Genomic DNA, 21686 nt, shown 5'->3' on the forward strand with positions numbered 1-21686 from the left:
ACTAAACATACTTTAGAAACAGGGACTGCACCACATTTATCTACACATTTTAGCCAGAAATGAGAATTGGTTCATGATACATTGGTACATGATGTAAGTTGCTTCTTTATCTGAACTGAAAAGTATACTGACTAAAAAGGAAGATAGGAGATATTTACTCAGGATCTTTAATAAGCAGATTCGTCACTATAGGAAAAATTCAAAATGTTTACTTTGGGAATTAATTTCTCAACTAGAATAGATTTTGGAATTCAGGTTATTTGCAAAAGAGTTAATGAAAATATCTGTAATTTGCTCATGAGGAAGAAAAAGTATTAAAGATGGTATGCGTGTGTGTGGCCTTATATATACTCAGTTTTTATGCTCTGTAAAGTGGTGTTGCTTACAAATTATAAGCAGCCATGAAATTCAAACAAGAGATGATAAAGACTGTAGGGAAATAGAATGTAAGGCCTCTTTTTCTTTCTTAATTCTGATTTTAAAAGGGCACATCTTCACTCTTTTCCTGCATTTATTTTAAAATACAGTTCAGAAAATACTATATTGAAAGCAGCCTGGTGACTGGTTATTCTGCATCCAGCAACTTGTTACATCTGATGCTCTGTGTTCAGATGTAACATACAGTGAAATAAATTAATAATACTACAGTTTCACAACCTTTACCTTCTGAAATGTGCTGGCTATAGCGAGATACTTTCTTATGGAAGGAAAGTACTTTTTTCTCCACGTGTGAACCCATACATAATTTTAATTGATCATTTAATTGTGAACTAATGTATAAGTAATTGATCATTTAATTGTAAACTAATAGTGAACTAAGTATTCTCCGGAGGTCTACTTTATTTTATAACGAAAAAATGCATAGTAAGAAAAGAGGAAATGATGAAAAATATTCTATGCAACCCCAATAACATGTACTTCAGCTTGTGATTTATATTTAGATGGATTGCAGTCCTACAGTAAGGATCTCCATGGTGACCAAGGAACCATTTTAAATATTTTGGTTTTGAAAGACAGTCCTGAGAAGGTATTTCACTGAGAATTCACTGAACGTACATCACACCCCTTGTTCTTTGTTGTTCTTTTATTTTGCACACTACATTAAGCTACCTTTATTAATGAGCAGTGATTATGTTGGTCTTCTTGTTACGTGCACTCACTTCCTTATGATTATAACAATTTAATTTGAAGAAATAATATTTCTTTTCATGAATTCTGCGGGATGAAGTCCACACATCTTATAGTTGCTGAGGCTGAGATTTAGACAACAATTACAAATTCCTAGGACCACTGTTGGAAAGAACACTTGACAGGTAATCCTTGCTTTACAACACAATTGAGACTGGAATTTCCATTGTTAAGTTATTTGGTCATAAGTGACGACCCTTAATTTTACAACAATTTTTATAGTGATCATTAAGCGAATCACATGGTTAAGTGAATGCAACTTCCCCAATGGGAATTTCTTTGTGGAAGTTGGCAAAAAAGGGTCATGATCAGGTGTGTGGAGAATAGTGCAACCAGTTGTAAATGGGAGACAGTTGCCAAGTGCCCAAATTGTAATCATATGACTGCGGAGGGGATGTGACAATTGTACACAGGAGTATACATGTCGCAAGTGGCTTCTACCAAGTCTTTCATAACTTTGAACCATTGTTAAATGAACGGTCACAAGTAGAGGACTATCTGTACAGATTTTCCCTTTAAGATAGCTGTTGCTCAGATTCAGAATATACTGTAGGCTAGAAAGCCATAATGCAAAGATTCACACATCAAAGTGATGTTACCTGGATAGACCGTCAAGTATTTAGAAAGGAAGTGGAATAGATATAAAAATACTCACAATGCTTTTTCATGAAGATTCATATGGAAATAGCTATTTCAGAAATTTAAATTTCATTATATTTTTGCAACACTGAATACTACCATTACAATTTAATATCATGCAAAATGCAAAATAGTGAAACCAAACCAGCAACCTAAAATCTGATCTTTTTGCTTTAATTGGGTAGAACAGTTGATAAAGACCATCAAACTTTATTTAATGGTCAATTAGCTGCAGCAGAAGCCCTTTTAGACCTTGCATTATGCCTAGAATGCATCTTGAAAGTTAATGTGGGGCTGGTTTTTAATCTCTTTAGTTGCTCAACAAAACCCAGCTCCATCTGTCTATGTTTCTGTCAGATGGGGAAAAAAAGTGTTTTCAGCACGCAATGTTCTGAGACAGGAAAAATCCACCTGCATTTTCTGTGTGCCTGTCTGAGTATATGTGCTCTTGAAATTATTAACAGATAACTCCAGATAAACATGACCATGGCTGAGCTGTCTTCATGTTTATTTACATGTCACACATTTCTTGACTGTTTATAAAGTTGGTAAGGTGCTGCTGATTTGGGCTTGGGACAAATATAAAACCATTTCAAATCAACAGATATTAATTCTAACTAAGTATATTTGAGAAAAGAAACCTAATATAATTACCACAAGCCCCATAAGAGATTATTTTCAATAATTTAAAGAAAGTTTTCAAATTTATACTTGTCAAATAATTCATGAAAAAGTTTGAGTTGTTAATTGATGCCTTGAAAAAAATCAGCACGTTCCTTGTTTGTTTGTTTATTGTTTCTTTCAAACAAAAGTAAAAATCAAGCCAAGTTAAGACAGTAAGTGAGGCTGATCTATTTTTTTTATCAATGATAAAAAATATCATTATTTTTGCATTATTATTCAGTAGCTGAGTTCATCTCTTATGTTTACCCATGGTTCAGTGAACAATTTGCTGTTTCATAGTTCACATATTAAGCCAAGAACATGGTTTAAAAACCATGGCTAGACTTACATGCCATACTTAACTATGATTTAATTAGCAATGCTTTACTGAATAAATAAGTGTTTTTCAGTTGGCACATGGCTACTTGGCAACATGTTAAGCCAAAAAGAAAAAGAAATCACATTAGAGTTTAATGTGTGGACATAGGTAAGTTAAAAAAGGGAAACTCTATGGACTTTTCTATTTTTGATAATTATCACTATATCTCTAGCCTTTCTGGGGACCGTTATACAGATTGTGGTTGATATATAGAAATAGAGTACCCTAGAGGAAGCAAATTACCTGGACCCATTTTAATCAGGACTGAGATCTAGGCTAGGATGAAGAGACAGCATTGATCATATTTATGGATGTAATTACTAGGATGAAGGAACTGTACCCCTCTTGATGATGTTGAACCTCTTAACAGTCTACAAAATCATCAGAGTTGGAGGTTGGTGGCACTACTTTGTAATGGCTCCTTTCATTCTTAATAGGCAGTTCCAAGCTTGAATATATGTGAAAGCAACCCAACCAGGGAGACCTTTGGTGTACACAGAAAGGACTCCAGGCTGACCACCTCCAAAGTGTCATGCAAGATTGTTCCCAGCTGTTATTCTGGAAACCCTTTAGCAAGTGGTGCAGAAAAGGCTGCTGGCTGGTCGCGCAGCAGAAAATCCTGCAATAGTTAGTGAAGCCATCCAATTTGGAAGTACATTGATCAGTACAAAGCTCTCAGCAACATGGTCCTTTGCCTTTATTGTTAGAAGCAAAAGGATTGCATTTTTTTCAGAAAGCAGCTTTCAATTTATTAATGTCTGGAAGCCTCTTATGAGTTTTTGCTGAAAAAAGAAAAAAATGAAGTTGGATTTATGAGTTTAATTATTAGAAAGGGCAAATTATGGGGGTTAGGAGGAGAAAATTATATCGTAGCCTTAAAGAAAGAGGGTAAAATGTAAATATACTTGTAACTGCTGTTACGAAGGCTGAAAACTACCTGCTTATAATTTTTTCTTTTCTTTTCTCTTTTCTGTTTCTTTGCACCTTTTTTCTTTCACTTACTTATTACTTTTTTTGCTTTCCTTATTTTTCTCTTTCAAAATGTGTATTGTTTTTATTATTTAATAAAAAGTATATATATGTATATGTATATGTGTGTGTGTATATATATATACATATGGTAAAAATAAAAGAAAGTGAACACCAGGAAGAATTAAAAACTATAAAAGTTTTAATAAATTAGAGTCCAAGCTTTCACCAGCCACTGCTGGCATCATCAGGGATCTATATAGGCTAATGGGAGCGCCTATTTATGGTCAAACCACTTTTGCACCCGACCCATGGATGTTGTCATGGGATTCCGTCAGCCAACCGGCGTTCTGGTACTGTTTTTGCTTTATTAACCAACTTGCCTGCGCTGTTCCTATCCTCACACAACTTGCCACTCTTTCTCGTACTTCTCGTCTCCCCCCCTTTTTTTTCTTCCTGCTGAGGCCCCTTCGTTCGTCTGCAAGGCGGCTGTGCGAAAGCATGTGACTGCTCCTAAAATGGGGCAGCATTGCCTTCCCTCCCCTCCTCTTCCCATTGCTCTCCCTCCCCTCTCCACCTTGCCCTGCAGTTGCAATTCCCTGTCTACTCGGCTTGAACAGCCTATATAGATCCCTGATGATGCCAGCAGTGGCTGGTGAAAGCTTGGACTCTAATTTATTAAAACTTTTATAGTTTTTAATTCTTCCTGGTGTTCACTTTCTTTTATTTTTACCATGAATGTACCCAGGAATCATTCATGTGTGTGTGTGTGTGTGTGTATTAAAAAAACAGCTTTCAGGGAATGCTTTACTCAACATGTAATAGAAATGAATCATTCTTTCCAAATCTGCATTAGGGATCACATATGCGTCCCGAGTGTTGGCTGAACACACAGCCACTCCCTGAAATAAGCAATATCTGTTTGGTGAGCATCATTGGTTGCATTTTTAAAATATACGGACAATAATAGAAGAGCTCCATTCATTGGGCATTTTTCGTGTGTGATTTATAATTGTAAACAGAACTGCTTATTCTTGTGCCTATCAGTCAGTGCAGATACAGCACCTTTCATTTACTGAGCCAAGCATAGAAATCAAGCTTTTATGCTGTGATGCACAACAACTTAATAAACACAATAGTAGTATACAACATGTTCACAGCCTCACAGGTATACATTAGCTGTGGATTAAAACATATAATAAGTCCATGATAGGACAATATGATTGGTGAATGTCTACATAATCAGGGGGAAAAACAATTACCATATCATGATGCTCAAGGTTTTTATATAAAAAGAAATTATGGGTCGGGGAAAAATGACAAGAAGGTTAGAAACCAAAGGAAGTAAAAGAGAGCTTCCAGGATTAAAACAGAATCAACCTTGCCAACAATCATTTGTTCCTCTATGTATAATGCTTATATTGCATGCTAAATACCAGTGTAAGTTCTCTTAAAACAACCAGGTTTTTGGCTTACTAAACTCCATTTGCCTACTGATCTCAGTCTCAAACTTCCAAAAACAATCTACTCAATCTACTCAATATTGAGTTTCATTCAAAAATTATTTTACAGTGACAGCAACATAAAACCTGATATAGTTTATAGCCAGTTGTGAAGCTGATTGCGTGCATCTACAGTATTCATTTTTTTCAGGATTCACCCTTAGAAACACTACAGTTTTTCAAATTGTTCTTTGCAACATGTCTGTATGGGTATCCAAAAAGCAGAATCTTATGTGAGTATAGGAATTACTTTCTCACAAGCTGGAAACCCATACAAGGAGATTTTTCTTTAAAAAAAAAAAAGTTTTATTGATTTTTTTACAATAACAATCCTTAGTGCTTAGTGCACAGCATGTTGTCTTGGTTCATATATTTTGAGGAAAACAATCAATAGTAGTTGATTAACAGTCAATAATAATTATTTTTTGTAATTCCATAATTAGTGTATTAATAGTATATTTCTTTGCTCTTCCCTTCTCCTAATAATATTCTCCTTCTTCAACTTTAAATAAGTATAATTCTTAATATTTTCAATGCATAAATGGTTAAATATAAACATTTTTCCATGTTTGAACAAATAATAATGTCCATATATGACATTTTTTCTTATCTACTTGTGTTGTTTTTATAAAAATCATTTTATTAGTTCATCATGTATCCTATTTTCATAATTCTTATTTAAGCTTGATTTCCCCTTAATATTCAAACCATTCTTATCAGCCATAATTTTCTCAATATTAATTATCTAAATATCCAGATTTTCCATTTAGATACACCATCCCAATGTTTTCATATTTCATGTGTTATAAAAATACTATACTGCTTATCTATCTTATAGCATCTACCTATAACATCTTTTCTGATCAGTCTATATTTCACTTATATTTGTAAAAGTTAATTTGCTAAATCACTATATATCCTATTTTCAAAATTCTTATTTAAGCTTAATTTCCGCTCAGTATTTCGGTAATTCCTTAGTACTAATTCTCTTCAACTTAATTTATCTTTAGATTTCAAACTTTTCATTCACATACATCATCCCAATATTTTTACATTTCATATATTATGAAAAATACTATATTACTTATATCTCTTATCCCTCTTATTGTAGGGCCCCTTTATATCCAAAGTTATCTGTTCTTTTAACCGTATTCAAACAGGTGTTTGCTCATGTAATACTCCTTCTGGTAGGGTGAGTCAAATCTCTTGAATCTGTCTCTAGCCTTCTTCTTTTGCCAAGTAGCTTTCCAAGTTGATATATTCCATTTGTCAGGAAGTTCTTGTATTTTTGTAAGTATTGTTGGGAGTGAAGAAGACAAAATGCGTAGAATATATGCTTTTTGTCTCCCAAACTCTAATGGTTCTCCTGGCAGTTCTATAGTCCATTTTGTTAGATCTTCTTTCTTATCCTCAGGCTTGTTTTGATGTTCTGATGAAAAAAGTATCTTTTCCATTTTTAATGTTATGTCAAAATCTTGTAGGTATTTTCCTGTTTGTGTAATTCTCTTCATTTGTAGCTTCACTGATTAAGTCATTTTCTTCTAGTTTGTGTTCTATTATCTGATTTGTTTGTTCATTACCATCATTTTCTGAGTGTTTTTTGATTGCAGGTTTTGATTGGAGATGTGCTCATTTATGTCATCAAAGTTATTTTTGATCTCCTTGTGGTTTGAATCATTGTCATTTGTATCTATTGTAGCATTGCATACATTTTCTCCTGGAAAGTTTTTTTCTTGTCTTGAAATGTTGTTTCTGGAGGTCTTTGATATTCCAGGCTAAATCCTTCGGGAGTAAGTATTAAATGTGGTTTTCTGTCATTTTTTGATGCAATATCCATGTTGTCTCCCCCCTTCAAATAGCCTTTCATCAGTACCATAGTTTCTATAATTAGCCTAATCAAACCAGCCAAACTCAGAATATGAACAACCCAATTTTGTATAGTTCTTATCTTTATATATGGTTTTTGTAATGCAGTGTCTTTCCAATTGTCAAGGCATCAGTAAAATCAGTATTTTATAACAGTTCTTTTATTCAGGGGTCAGTTATCAACCAGTCAAAATTGCAATTCAATATATTTAGCCACCTTGAGTCCTTCCTGTAAATTCCCCCCTAAAAGATTAGTCAAGAGTCAATTTTTTTCTTTTTCTGTAAACAATTCTTGAGTTTAGACAACAGTCAGAGTATTTCTTTTCCTTCAGATACTTTTATGGCTGGACTTCCAGTTTTTGCGCCGTAGTGCACGGCTGTGGGATCGCAGAGCTCTGCACCCCATGGCTGATTTTGCCCTGCCAGGGGAACCTAAATGGGTCTGAAGTCACCCCAGAGAGGCGACAAAGAAAGAGGGGTGCCCCAATGATCACGGAATGACGGCGGTCATTCTGTTCGATCTAGGGGAAGTCCTCTAACCCAACAGGAGAAAGGCTAGCTGCACATCAGCGTCTAGCCCAAGCTACTTGCAGCCAAAGTCCAAGAGCATGAACCAGAACAATGGTAAACAGCGTGCTTGGAACTGGTGAGAGTATCGATCTTCTCTCTTCTACTTTGTAACTAAGTCCTTGGGAAAGATCCTCAAAGTAAGAAAACCTCCGAAAGTGAAGGGAGGGAACTACATCCCCACTCCCCTATAGACAGAAGTGGTGAATTAACCTTTAAGGGGAAAAGAAATATATTGAAATCAAATTTAAAATACTACAATCTGGATAAATCTAGAAACTAAAAAAGCCTTTTAAGATTATATTCTAAAGGATTTTGATGAAACTATAAAAATAATAATAAAAAGAATATTTTTTGTCTGAAACAGCTGGAAAAGAAACAACTACTGACACCTAGTGGAGAATTAGAACATAGAACATTAACAACACTGACTCAGAAATTGGCAAGACACCCGGAAACAAAGAATAATCTGTTCCCTTTAATAACTTTAATAACACTCAAGAAGACAGCTGTGTGGAAACAAAGAAAGAATACACAGGGAGATTTTTCAAGCATCTTCCCTAGCTGCTTGTGACCATTACATATGCAATTTTCTGAAAAGGAGGTCAAATGTGCTGAATCACCAAGCTAATAAACAACAGCATCAATTTTCTCAAATCAATACAGAACACAGGCAAATGTACACAGCACAGAGCACCATGTAAAGAGTTAAGAGCTGCCATGTCATCTACATCAGAACTAATTCAATAATGTACATGAGAGCAGCATGAAATGGCTCTTGGCATTCATTTATTTCATGTTTGAATTTGGTTAAAGTAATTAGTGGAAATAAATCAAATCCAGCAGTTCCAATTATATGGTGCTTGCAGAAGTTTGAAGCTTAAAACGTACTTGAAACAATGCTAAAAAGAAATGTAGTTTTTTTTCTCTAGCACTTTGCATATCTACTAAAGGAAGAAGGGATGAAAAATCACATTGTTCTAATGGAAGCTAACAGTTACAAACCAAAATAGAATATGTCACAAATGGTGTTTTAATTGCAATAATATAGCCCCCTTGTTAGATAATAAAAAGAATGAGAAACTAAATAGAAAGTAATGGAACAGTAAGAATGAAGCTTAGCCATAATTTAGATGTAGAACAAAGAACTTCAGAAAATACAATCTTCAGGCAGACACCAGGCAGACGTTTACTAGAAGTACTTCAGCCTCTAGATTTTCTGAACAGATCTTTAGGTTGGACTAGATTGGATTAGGTGACTTCCAAGGTTTTCTTTAAAAACAATNTGTTTATCCTTATTGCCCCATTATTTCTTGTTTGCATTTTTCTTCCTTCATACATTATTATATACACATTTTCCACGTTTAACTTTTCCACCATTATTCCCTCTTATTTCTACTTTCTAGCCAGACATACCACTTGCTCCATATTAAATAATATTCTGTGTCTTCTTTTTCTTTTATCTCTTTTGTTAATTTGTCCATCAAAGATGTAAATCTTAAAATATTAATGGAACAGAATGTTCTGTGAATGATAGTTACAAAGCTGAGAGTGCTCTTTTCCCAGCATAGGAAAAATGTCTTCTAGGGCACACATGCTTTTCACAAAATAAGAGAAAAGGTATCTATTAAATCAAAGGACAAGTTTTAAATATTGTCATATGCAGACTAAATTTGAAACATGGAAGATGATTTGGGAGGTAGAGTGACAAGAAGGAGCTGGGTTAGAAAGTTCCTATTTTAAACCTTGCTTTTGTAACATTTCTTCTAAATGACAGTAGCCACGATGTCAACATTGGCAGGTTGACAAATAAAGCTGGATTTACAGCACCTGAACTAGACAATATCCTACATTGCTGAGCTGAAGGTGGGATCTCTGGCCTTGGAAGATATCTGCTGTAGGTTGAAAATCATACAGTAACCCATTAGGAAAAAGGCAAGGGCAAACCTCTTCTGGAAAATGTTGCCAAAAATCCTACAGGGACTAACTTAGGAACTTGCCAGGAATCAGTGGGTATCCATTTATTGGAAGATGTACCGTGGCCTCTTTCCTTTTTCTGATATTCTGGATTGCTGCTATGTGTTGGTACTCATCTGAGTAATGTTCTTATGCATCTTACACCAATGTTATTCAGACAAATACAAATGCACTGCAGCAAATCAGAAGACAAAAGAAAAAAGAAAATAGAAGATTTTATGGTATTAAAGTTACAGTTATGGGACATTTCAAAACTTACAATACAGACATGGGATTTAAAAACTATAATTTGATATATGAAGGATCCGAATTCCCCACAAGAATGAAAAAAATCTTTTCATTATTTGATATGTTGGTAAGAAATACATTAAAAAGAAAAAAAACTTCAATTATGCATAGTGAACTTGTGAAAATATGATGAAACCAGAATGCTTTTGATCAAAGACTTATGGACTTTGAACTAGAAAAGAAATATGAGAAATTAACACGATATATAGTAACTGCAGTAAAATTACAGTACTAGATGTATAAAGTTGGAAGAATAGTGAAATATTTATAGTGGAAGACTGCATTATAAAACTGGGGGTTAAAATGAAAGAGGAAGAAAAAAGGAGGGGAGGGAATAACAAGATCACCATCAGTCAATTGCAAAAGGCAGCTTTACTTGGAACAGCTTACATCCTTCAATGATACCTTCAACACTATCAAATAACAACATCTGTTTATCCCAGGTCCCTAAAGAGGACTCAATACATGGATTAAAAATGCCGAATTCAGTCCAAACATCTGACCAACTGTGTAACCTACCATAATAATAACAGTGTATATTAAGAGCTAGCAATGGCTGATGAAGAAAGAGAACTTGGAGTAATGGTAAACAGTTCAATTGACACAGTATATACCCACTGTAATAAAGAAAAGGCGAACAGCATGTTAGGCATAAAGGAAACAGAACTGAAAATAGAGATGGTAATATCACGACGCCCTTCTATAAATCAATGGCACAACTGTATCTGATTTGTGTGCATTGTATACATCTCTGGTCATGACATCTCAAAAAGGATATAAGGGCACTAGAGAAGGTCAGGGGAAGCAACTAAGCTGATGAAGAGGCTGGAGAGCTTCCCTATGAAGAAAGGTTGTAACATTTAGAGTTTTAGAAAGGAGGTGAATTAGATGGGACATGATGGAGGTATATAAAATTGTGTACGGTGTAGAATTAATTTGGTCTAGTGACTAAGGCATCAGGCTAGAAAGCCAGAGACAGTAAGTTCAAGTCCTGTCTTAGCCATGAAAGCCAGCTGGGTGACCTTAGGCCACTCACTCTCTCCCAGCCCAACTCACTTCACAGGTTTTTGTGGCAAAAATAGGAGGAGGAAGATGTGTTGGATCTGTTCACCACCTTGAGTTATTTGTAAAAATAATAAAGGAGGAATACAAACAAACAAATAAAGTGGACAAGGAAAAGCTATTTCCCTCTTCCCAAAAAACTAGAACTCAGTGAAACAGAATCTTGGGAGAATCAGGACAAAGGGATTTTTTTCCATGTTAAATGCATAATTAAACATTTGAACTTGCTACTACAAGATGTGGTGCTGACTACCAGCTTCCCTGGCTTAAAAAAGGGTTGCATCAATTCATGAAAGTTATGGAAATCAAGGACTGCAACTACCTCTGAAGATCATTTGCTGGAAACCTAGTGGGCTTCCTTGTGTAGTTGGTTGGCCACTGTGAGAACACACCTCTGGACTAGATGAGCCAAGAGTCCAATCCAGCAGAGCACTCCTTATGTTGTTATGAAGACATTTGAATTGGTCACTAATGAGGGGTGGAAACTTTTAAAGTTTTGTAGATGGCCTGAGGCACAGCTTAATCCAGAATAAATCATTCTCAAAATCAGATTCATGCTAATAAGAAAGGCACCTTTAGCAAAACCAAGTTGCTGCTATTCTTATAACAATAACATTCAAAATGTGGTTGTCAGGTCAACTATCCTTTATTTCCAATTTATTCCTAAATAAATTTTACTTACCAGTCTTGTACAGCATTGAAAGATTCTTCATTGGTGATGTCATACATTAAAATGAAGCCCATAGCACCCCGATAGTAGGCTGTAGTAATTGTCCTATATCTCTCTTGACCTGCTGTGTCCTAAAACCATGAAATATCAGTAGTTAATGACTAATAATAAGCAGTGAAACTCAGCACTTACACCAGCCCNATAAATCATTGTGTAATACTTGTGATGTATTTCTTCTTTTATGATAAAAACAATAAAATTCTATATTGAAAAAAAAAAAAAAAAAGAATGTTCTGTGAATGATAGTTACAAAGCTGAGAGTGCTCTTTTCCCAGCATAGGAAAAATGTCTTCTGGGGCACACATGCTTTTCACAAAATAAGAGAAAAGGTATCTATTAAATCAAAGGACAAGTTTTAAATATTGTCATATGCAGACTAAATTTGAAACATGGAAGATGATTTTGGAGGTAGAGTGACAAGAAGGAGCTGGGTTAGAAAGTTCCTATTTTAAACCGTGCTTTTGTAACATTTCTTCTAAATGACAGTAGCCACGATGTCAACATTGGCAGGTTGACAAATAAAACTGAATTTACAGTACCTGAACTAGACAATATCCTACATTGCTGAGCTGAAGGTGGGATCTCTGGCCTTGGAAGATATCTGCTGTAGGTTGAAAATCATATAGTAACCCATCAGGAAAAAGGCAAGGGCAAACCTCTTCTGGATAATGTTGCCAAAAATCCTACAGGGACTAACTTAGGAACTTGCCAGGAATCAGTGGGTATCCATTTATTGGAAGATGTACTGTGGCCTCTTTCCTTTTTCTGATATTCTGGATTGCTGCTATGTGTTGGTACTCATCTGAGTAATGTTCTTATGCATCTTACACCAATGTTATTCAGACAAATACAAATGCACTGCAGCAAATCAGAAGGCAAAAGAAAAAAGAAAATAGAAGATTTTATGGTATTAAAGTTACAGTTATGGGACATTTCAAAACTTACAATACAGACATGGGATTTAAAAACTATAATTTGATATATGAAGGATCCGAATTCCCCACAAGAATGAAAAAAATCTTTTCATTATTTGATATGTTGGTAAGAAATACATTAAAAAGAAAAAAAAAACTTCAATTATGCATAGTAAACTTGTGAAAATATAATGAAACCAGAATGCTTTTGATCAAAGACTTATGGACTTTGAACTAGAAAAGAAATATGAGAAATTAACACGATATATAGTAACTGCAGTAAAATTACAGTACTAGATGTATAAAGTTGGAAGAATAGTGAAATATTTATAGTGGAAGACTGTATTATAAAACTGGGGGTTAAAATGAAAGAGGAAGAAAAAACGAGGGGAGGGAATAACAAGATCACCATTAGTCAATTGCAAAAGGCAGCTTTACTTGGAACAGCTTAAATCCTTCAATGATACCTTCAACACTATCAAATAACAACATCTGTTAATCCCAGGTCCCTAAAGAGGACTCAATACATGGATTAAAAATGCCGAATTCAGTCTAAACATCTGACCAACTGTGTAACCTACCATAATAATAACAGTGTATATTAAGAGCTAGCAATGGCTGATGAAGAAAGAGAACTTGGAGTAATGGTAAACAGTTCAATTAAAGCAATGGTTCTCAACCTTTTTAATGCTGCGACCCCAACCGGTCGTAAGTCGAGGACTAAACCGGTCATAAGTCGAGGACTAAAGCGGTCGTAAGTCGAGGACTACCCAACCGGTCGTAAGTCGAGGACTTTCCCTGCCCGGGAGCGCCGCGCATGCGTGGTTCCGCCCCCTGTGCCAGCCGAGATGTAGCTGTCAAGCGGCAGAGACGGAGCAGGCCGACCACCAGCTGGCCCAGCCCAAGGGAGGTAAGGCACCCACCGGAAAAGCGAAAAAAAAAATGGTGGACAAAAAAAATGGCGGACAAAAAAAATGGCGGACAGCCTTGCTTGGCGACCCCCGTGAAATGGTCAATCGACCCCAAATGGGGTCCCGACCCACAGGTTGAGAACCACTGAATTAAAGTATTGACACAGTATACACCCACTGTAATAAAGAAAAGGCGAACAGCATGTTAGGCATAAAGGAAACAGAACTGAAAATAGAGATGGTAATATCACGACGCCCTTCTATAAATCAATGGCACAACTGTACCTGATTTGTGTGCATTGTATACATCTCTGGTCATGACATCTCAAAAAGGATATAAGGGCACTAGAGAAGGTCAGGGGAAGCAACTAAGCTGATGAAGAGGCTGGAGAGCTTCCCTATGAAGAAAGGTTGTAACATTTAGAGTTTTAGAAAGGAGGTGAATTAGATGGGACATGATGGAGGTATATAAAATTGTGTACGGTGTAGAGTTAATTTGGTCTAGTGATTAAGGCATCAGGCTAGAAAGCCAGAGACAGTAAGTTCAAGTCCTGCCTTAGCCATGAAAGCCAGCTGGGTGACCTTAGGCCACTCACTCTCTCCCAGCCCAACTCACTTCACAGGTTTTTGTGGCAAAAATAGGAGGAGGAAGATGTGTTGGATCTGTTCACCACCTTGAGTTATTTGTAAAAATAATAAAGGAGGAATACAAACAAACAAATAAAGTGGACAAGGAAAAGCTATTTCCCTCTTCCCAAAAAACTAGAACTCAGTGAAACAGAATCTTGGGAGAATCAGGACAAAGGGATTTTTTTCCATGTTAAATGCATAATTAAACATTTGAACTTGCTACGACAAGATGTGGTGCTGACTACCAGCTTCCCTGGCTTAAAAAAGGGTTGCACCAATTCATGAAAGTTATGGGGATCAAGGACTGCAACTACCTCTGAAGATCATTTGCTGGAAAACTAGTGGGCTTCCTTGTGTAGTTGGTTGGCCACTGTGAGAACACATCTCTGGACTAGATGAGCCAAGAGTCCAATCCAGCAGAGCACTCCTTATGTTGTTATGAAGACATTTGAATTGGTCACTAATGAGGAGTGGAAACTTTTAAAGTTTTGCAGTTGGCCTGAGGCACAGCTTAATCCAGAATAAATCATTCTCAAAATCAGATTCATGCTAATAAGAAAGGCACCTTTAGCAAAACCAAGTTGCTGCTATTCTTATAACAATAACATTCAAAATGTGGTTGTCAGGTCAACTATCCTTTATTTCCAATTTATTCCTAAATACTAAAATGAATGGTCAGAACATGTCGTAACTTTCTAAGAAGTAACCACTACAGTATGTAATTTTACTTCGGGTATCGTGGGGCTATCATCCGACATCATTAACAGGATATAGAGAGAACTGGACGACACAGGATTTTGGTACTTTATAGTCATCAATTACTGATTATTATTCGTCACTTTGAGTCGTGAATGTGGTCGGGCATACCTTTGGCATTCCAAAACATTATTTTCAGTAAAGATAACATTTCAGCGGACAAAGACCTCTTTTTCACTGTTTGATATTATTGTATGCATATCTAGGCAGAAGATGGAATTAAGTTACTTTAGAGCTTGAAATCATTGTTAGGTTCCATTGCTTCAGTTGTGATTGCGAAATACACAATATCTCTCTTTGGACTCATCTCATTCAGTTATTGAATCACGACATAAGTTCCAAATAACATACAGTAGCTGTGGTTCTGTTGATAGTCATTACATTCTTTCATCTGATAAATAAATGGTGAGTCTCAACATGAAAAGATAAGCCCAAAGATGCTCAAATGCACATTAGGAAATAAGCCTTCAGCCATCCTTATCTGTCAACCTATTTGATGCTGACTGCACTTTGGGGCAAATTACAAATTATATTAGAGCCATGGCAAAGACATTTGCCTCTCTATTGCAAAATCCTCTGGAAGGCAGATTTCATTATAGAGGAGAATGTATGTAATATCTTTCCCTTGAAAGTATTTTTCTTCCTGATAAAAGTTGATTTTATTCTTCTGGTAGGTTTGGTAGCTGATGGTCAAGTGCAGGGCTAGGCAGCCTTGGCTCTTTTATGACTCGTGGACTTCAACTCCCAGAATTCCTGAGCCAGCTATGCTGGCTCAGGAATTCTGGGAGTTGAAGTCCACGAGTCATAAAAGAGCCAAGGTTGCCTACCCCTGGTCAAGTGTAAATGGAAAATCATGTGTGAAGAATAACTCCAAGGTCCCTTCCAACTTTATTGTTGTTGTTGTTGTTGTTGTTGTTATTATTATTATTATTATTATTATTATTATTATTAACACCTTTCTTGCAACTTCTACACATATGGTATTTATTCTGCTCCAGGTTTATACAGGCTACAGTTCACTGTTTCCAGAATTTATTTTTATATAAAGAAGCCAGATGAATTTTGTTATAAAGTACTGTATGGGAAGCTATGCTTTGCACCCATGGCTATGTTACTGGAGGAGGAGGGAGTTGTAATCCAAACATCTGGATGGTGCAGGATAAACAAATGACTTTTGTTTGTCTTCAGGCAATTTTGTCTAAGTGCAGTTTTATCTAGTTATAAAACAAAGACTTCCCCAAAATGCAGTATTGCTTATATAAATCTGTTAAAAAAGGCTTTTCATTAATTTTTCCCTGATGTACACAGTATTGTAAATAGATTATATATCTCCTCTGTGCCAATTATTGCATTCATATTCATGACTTGTTGCTACATTAAACAAATGTAATCTAAGAAGAAAATCTCCAGTATATTGCAGAGTCCATTGACATGAATGACACATTCATTACAATTGGATATACATGGGGAAACTTCATAGTAGATGGTCCACACATAAGGTAATTCTGAAAAAAATAAACCAAGTACTTAAATTTCATTTATGACCAAATGATTTAATGACATCTGATATATTCATAACTTATTAGAACCACGTAAGAACTAGTGTGAACATTAATACAATTAAATATGACTTCATTTACTATGCTAACATTTCCCCATCAATTTCCCTGCTCAGTGAATTTTGTAGTCCTTTTGTTGCATGTTGTATGTCTAGCTATTATGCTAATAGACCATTCAGAATAATTAATTCCATATTTCATTTATACTTCTTACTAAAAATTAATCTTGATTTTTTTCATTAAATCTTGACATACATTTCTATGCAAAACCAGTTATGTTATCAATTCAATCTTGCTTGTTCATTGGTGATAATTTACCCACTGATCAGATTATCCTGAAATGCAATGGTCTCTTTCTGCTTTCAGAATAATTTTCTAAGCAAAAATCTAACAGCATAAGCCTGACAAATATTGATAAAAATGTGCCCTATTTTCCATTATGATGTTACCATGGCAATCTGTCTTTTTCCTGGTTGAACAGTGAAAAATGCATAAAGATTTTTGAAGGAGCTTTTTCTTTGCTTTGGTACCAGACAGTCAATCAGGTATTGTAGTTGTAGCTACAGATACACGCTATACAGAAAGTGCATAATAAAATGTCCTTTGATAATGGTGGCTGTTGGATATGTAGTGAGGACTCATGCAGAAATAAATCTGGAAGAATCTAATCTTTACCCTGAATCAGATGGTTGTTTACTCAAATGTAGGTCTGTAGGTCTCACTGTACAAGTGAGCTTATTTGCTTATAAAAGTTATAAATATACATAGGACTGCAGCCTGACAATTCAATCTCATGAAATCTTGCTTATAAGCAAATTCCTTTTGAGACAAAAACTGCTGATAAGGCATCCACATCCACATCCACAATAGGTTTGTGAATCAGGAATAACTCCCTTGTTTAACAATTTGCCAGTTCCAAAATTTTCAAGGTTTCGCCTAAAAGTCTTAGTTAACACAAAGTGTTACTGACAGTTTGATGGCACAAATCCAAGTTTCTCATACTGCTAAACATGAAAGATCAATGGCTGGGTTCATATATCATGTTTAGCCAAAGTTGAACAAACCACATTATGTCTGAGCATGTTACTGGGATCCAGTCATGCAGTTTGGGATTACTGGTTATCCCAATTCCAAAAGCTTGATGCAAGAAATCAAATGTTACAGCAATCTATAACAACAGATAAAATATACCAGCTTCAGCTAAAAAAAAAAACTTCCAGTGAAAGGCTGTGCTCACCCCTGATGAATAATAATCCCATTTTCACACTGATTATTTTCAGCATTAAGAAGTCTCTCACAGTGTTAAACTAGGATCTAATCTCTAATTTAAGCTCCTCTTCTACTTTCTGAAGAAGCAGATAAGAAACTTTATCCTCTAGTTCTCCAAATATAGCCAAGGAGTTAAATCTGTTTCTATGGTATTTAAACTGGATTATACTAAAAACACATAGTACTCAACGTACGACCACAATTGAGCTCAAAATGTCTGTTTCAAAGTAATACAGTTGTTAAGTGAGTTTTGCCCCATTTTATGAGCTTTCTTGCCACAGTTGTTAAGTGAGTCACTGCAGTTTTTAAATTAGTAATATGGTTGTTAAGTGAATCTGGCTTCCCCATTGATTGTTTGTCATAAGATCACAAAATATGATTATATGACCTAGGAAATGGCAACTGTCATAAATATGAGTCAATTGTCAAGCATCTGAATTTTGATCACGTGACCATGCAGATGCTGCAACAGTCGTAAATGTGAAAAATAGTTATAAGTCACTTTTTCAGTGGTGTTGTAAGTTCGAAGGGTCACTAAATGAACTCTTGTAAACTGAGGACTCCATGTACTTCTCAGCATCAAAATAAATGAAGAGAATTAAAAAAACCCCTAACATGTCAGCCAGAAATGCAAATACTTTCCCAAGTTCTCTGTGGAGAAATATCCAGTTGCTTAGCCTTCTGAGATAGTGTCATCCAAACACAGCTTTATTCCCGAAATAAGGACAGAGCAGGTGAAAGAGTGGGGAGAGAACAGGAGGTATGGAAGAGAAAGAAGTTACATCTATAATTTTTTGATTGCAAGCTACCCAAAGTTACTTTGATGTAAGATGGGCGACCTCTACATTTTACAAATAAATAAATCTATTTCTATTTTTAGCAACAGAAAATATTCATAGGCACTCATAGAACTATTTACAATGCCTCAGTAAGGCCACACTTGGATTACTGCATCCAGTTTTGGTTACCACGATGTAAAAAAGATGTTGAGACTCTAGAAAGAGTACAGAGAAGAGCAACAGAGATGATCAGGGGACTGGAGGCTAAAGCATATAAGGAACGGTTGCTGGAATTAGGTATGTCTAGTTTAATGAAGAGAAGGATGAGGGGGGACATGATAGCAGTGTTCCAATATCTCAGGGGTTGCCACAAAGAAGAGGGAGTCAAGCTATTCTCCAAAGTGCCTGAAGGCAGAACAAGAAGCAATGGATGGAAACTAATCAAGGAGAGAAGCAACCTAGAACTAAGGAGAAATTTTCTGACAGTTAGAACAATTAATCAATGGAACAATTTGCCTCCAGAAGCTGTGAATGCTCCAACACTGGAAGTTTTTAAGAAGAGACTGGACAGCCATTTGTCTGAAATGGTATAGGGTTTCCTGCCTGAGCAGGAGGTTGGACTAGATGACCTCCAAGGTCCCTTCCACCACCACCACCACCACCACCACCACCATCATCATCATCATCACCATCATCATCATCATCATCATCATTCTTATTACATATAAAATGGCATTTTTGTAATTTCTACAGAATGAAATTTTTTGGAGCTCCAGGAAGATACAAAATTGTGTTGCTGTAACCCTACAATAAAAGTAGTTGTAGTGGTCTCGTCTGCTTTGAAGCTTTGACATCAACCTTGCAACTCTGAATGTTCCTCTCTCCTCCTTGCCTTTATCCTAAAAAGAAGGAGGGAGGGTCATGACTGAGATGCTTTGTCAAATTCCATTTCTGTTGGGCTGAGATTTTTCTCATCTGACATTGTCTTGGTTGTAGCTCTTCCTCTTTCTCAAGGCTATTCTCACAGTCCATTACACTGACTGACCTGTTGAAATAGGAACATTGAATCCTCTCAAATAGTTAATATAGTGGCTCCTTAGCAACATATGTGCTGTGTTGGTGCCTATAATGTTCCAGGATATCCGTATGGCTGTGGACAAAACATGAGGACAGGCAACTTGCTTGGTCATGGAACAGGGCACACTGGAGGTATTATTGTAAACATAATGCATTAGTAGTAAAGAATAAGGCTAGACGCAGAGGTCGGTTTATTAATAAAGTGTACGTGATAGAAATCAAAGAGGAGAAAATATATTTCTTCCATGATTGTGTTAATAGAAAACCATCCCCAGGAACTTTTCAGGACTGTTTTACAGATAAATTAAATTTTAATTCTTTCAGCAATGCTTTGATACCATCTGAGCTCAACTATGTTATGGACAACTTGTACAATTCTTCAGACATAAAATCGTTCAGATTCCTATATGATCAGTATCACTTTGGGAAATGTTGTGTCTAGGATGCTTATCTCACTGTCTAATAATATATTTTTGAATCGGTTCTATTACTTGTTCCCTAAGGTTGCAGTTAAGGATCTTGATTCTATTTACAGCACTAATTATGTGTTAGATTCTTTCATGCCTTGGCAATAAAGGCATCAAAGAATTCCATCCTTGAATTTCTTTGCAAAAAATACATTGGGGCATCACCCCTATGGCTTAAGATTTACATTGGACTTATCCATTTGTAATGTCATCTAGTATCTAGCATTTAGCAAAGCCTGTGAAGATGGTGGTAGCACTGTAGCTCTCAGAGGAAATGGGTTAGATATGGAGATGCTGATCCACTGACTGCATTGATAAGCAGATGGTGGAAAGTTGATTTTGTTATAACTTCTGTCATTTCTTTATGACTTAAGATTTTCTTAATTATAGCATCTTGTTGGAGCTCTTGTATTGTAGGAGGGAACCGCTGTTTAGAATCCCTATTTGAGGAATATGTATTATACTGGGAAACATCTGTTCAACCCCTTGAGAACTTTCTTTATGTGATCTTGCAATATTCTGTTTTGTATCCCATGTTATTTAATGAGTTGAATGAAATTGTTGGAGGTGATCATTTGGCGATAATTGTCATCAAAATGCAGGTGAAAGCTTTACATCTCATTTCCTGAAGAGTCAGAGTAGATATCATCAGAACTGCCATATGTCTCCAATCTGTAAAAGACTATCTATGATAAAATGAAGCTGAATTCTGCCAAGATGGAACTGTTACTGATTCTCAAAGCTGTATTTCAGGATTCAGAGTCATTCTTATTCTAGATGCTGTTGCATAGCCAATTAAATAGCTTTGCAATTCTTCTGGAGGTTGGACATCTTTCTCCACCATTTGCTCCTTTCCACAGTCACTCATAGGTGCTCACAATGTGTAAGGTCATCAGTGTAGCACTTTTTCACAAGCCGTGCCACAGATAGATTTGATATTAATGGCAGATTTATTTTTCTCCATGAGGGGCTCATATTGTGGAATAAATCGCCATTAATGGGGAAGGAAGCCTCTTTCTTACTATGGTTTAGAGAGGCATTTATTTCTCTATATCTTTTCATGTAATTGTTTTACTTTTGTGCTTTATATCTACTATTGTTTTGTTTTGTTTTTGTTGTTTTTTAATCAGTGTTAGTTAATTATGCTTTTATGTACTTTAAAAGTAGCCCAAAATTATTTGTAAATGTTTCATCTTCCACATTAATAAATAATAAGAAATGTTGAAAAGTGGGAAACAAGCAAATTACATTGGTCAACATACAAATTTAATAAATTATCATCATCATTATTACATCTTACTAAAATACAGTTAAATAAATTTAGATTTAAATGAAGCCAAAATTTCAAATTTATACCATGATAGGTGTTAATTAACAAAGCAGGCCTAAAATAACTACTATGTTGTGAAGGATCATTGGGGAGGATATATAGGTCTTCTTTCCCATAAAAATAAGTCACAGAGCTAAGTAACCCAATTTTAAATGTTCCAGAAT

The 21686-nt window shown here is 35.7% G+C and overlaps 1 protein-coding gene across 1 annotated transcript in view; it reads right to left on the bottom strand.

Moving 5' to 3' along the window:
* Positions 1-21686, bottom strand: part of LOC107286730 (ras-related protein Rab-3C) — a 61270-nt gene that overhangs the window by 21302 nt on the left and 18282 nt on the right. The window contains exon 3 of the mRNA XM_015815144.1: positions 11783-11901. Coding sequence (XP_015670630.1) covers positions 11783-11901 — 119 coding nt within the window. The remainder of the gene's footprint in view (positions 1-11782; positions 11902-21686) is intronic.

The sequence above is a fragment of the Protobothrops mucrosquamatus genome, unplaced genomic scaffold (genome assembly GCF_001527695.2).
Source record: "Protobothrops mucrosquamatus isolate PMUCROS unplaced genomic scaffold, P.Mucros_1.0 scaffold318, whole genome shotgun sequence".
Classification (NCBI taxonomy): domain Eukaryota; kingdom Metazoa; phylum Chordata; class Lepidosauria; order Squamata; family Viperidae; genus Protobothrops; species Protobothrops mucrosquamatus.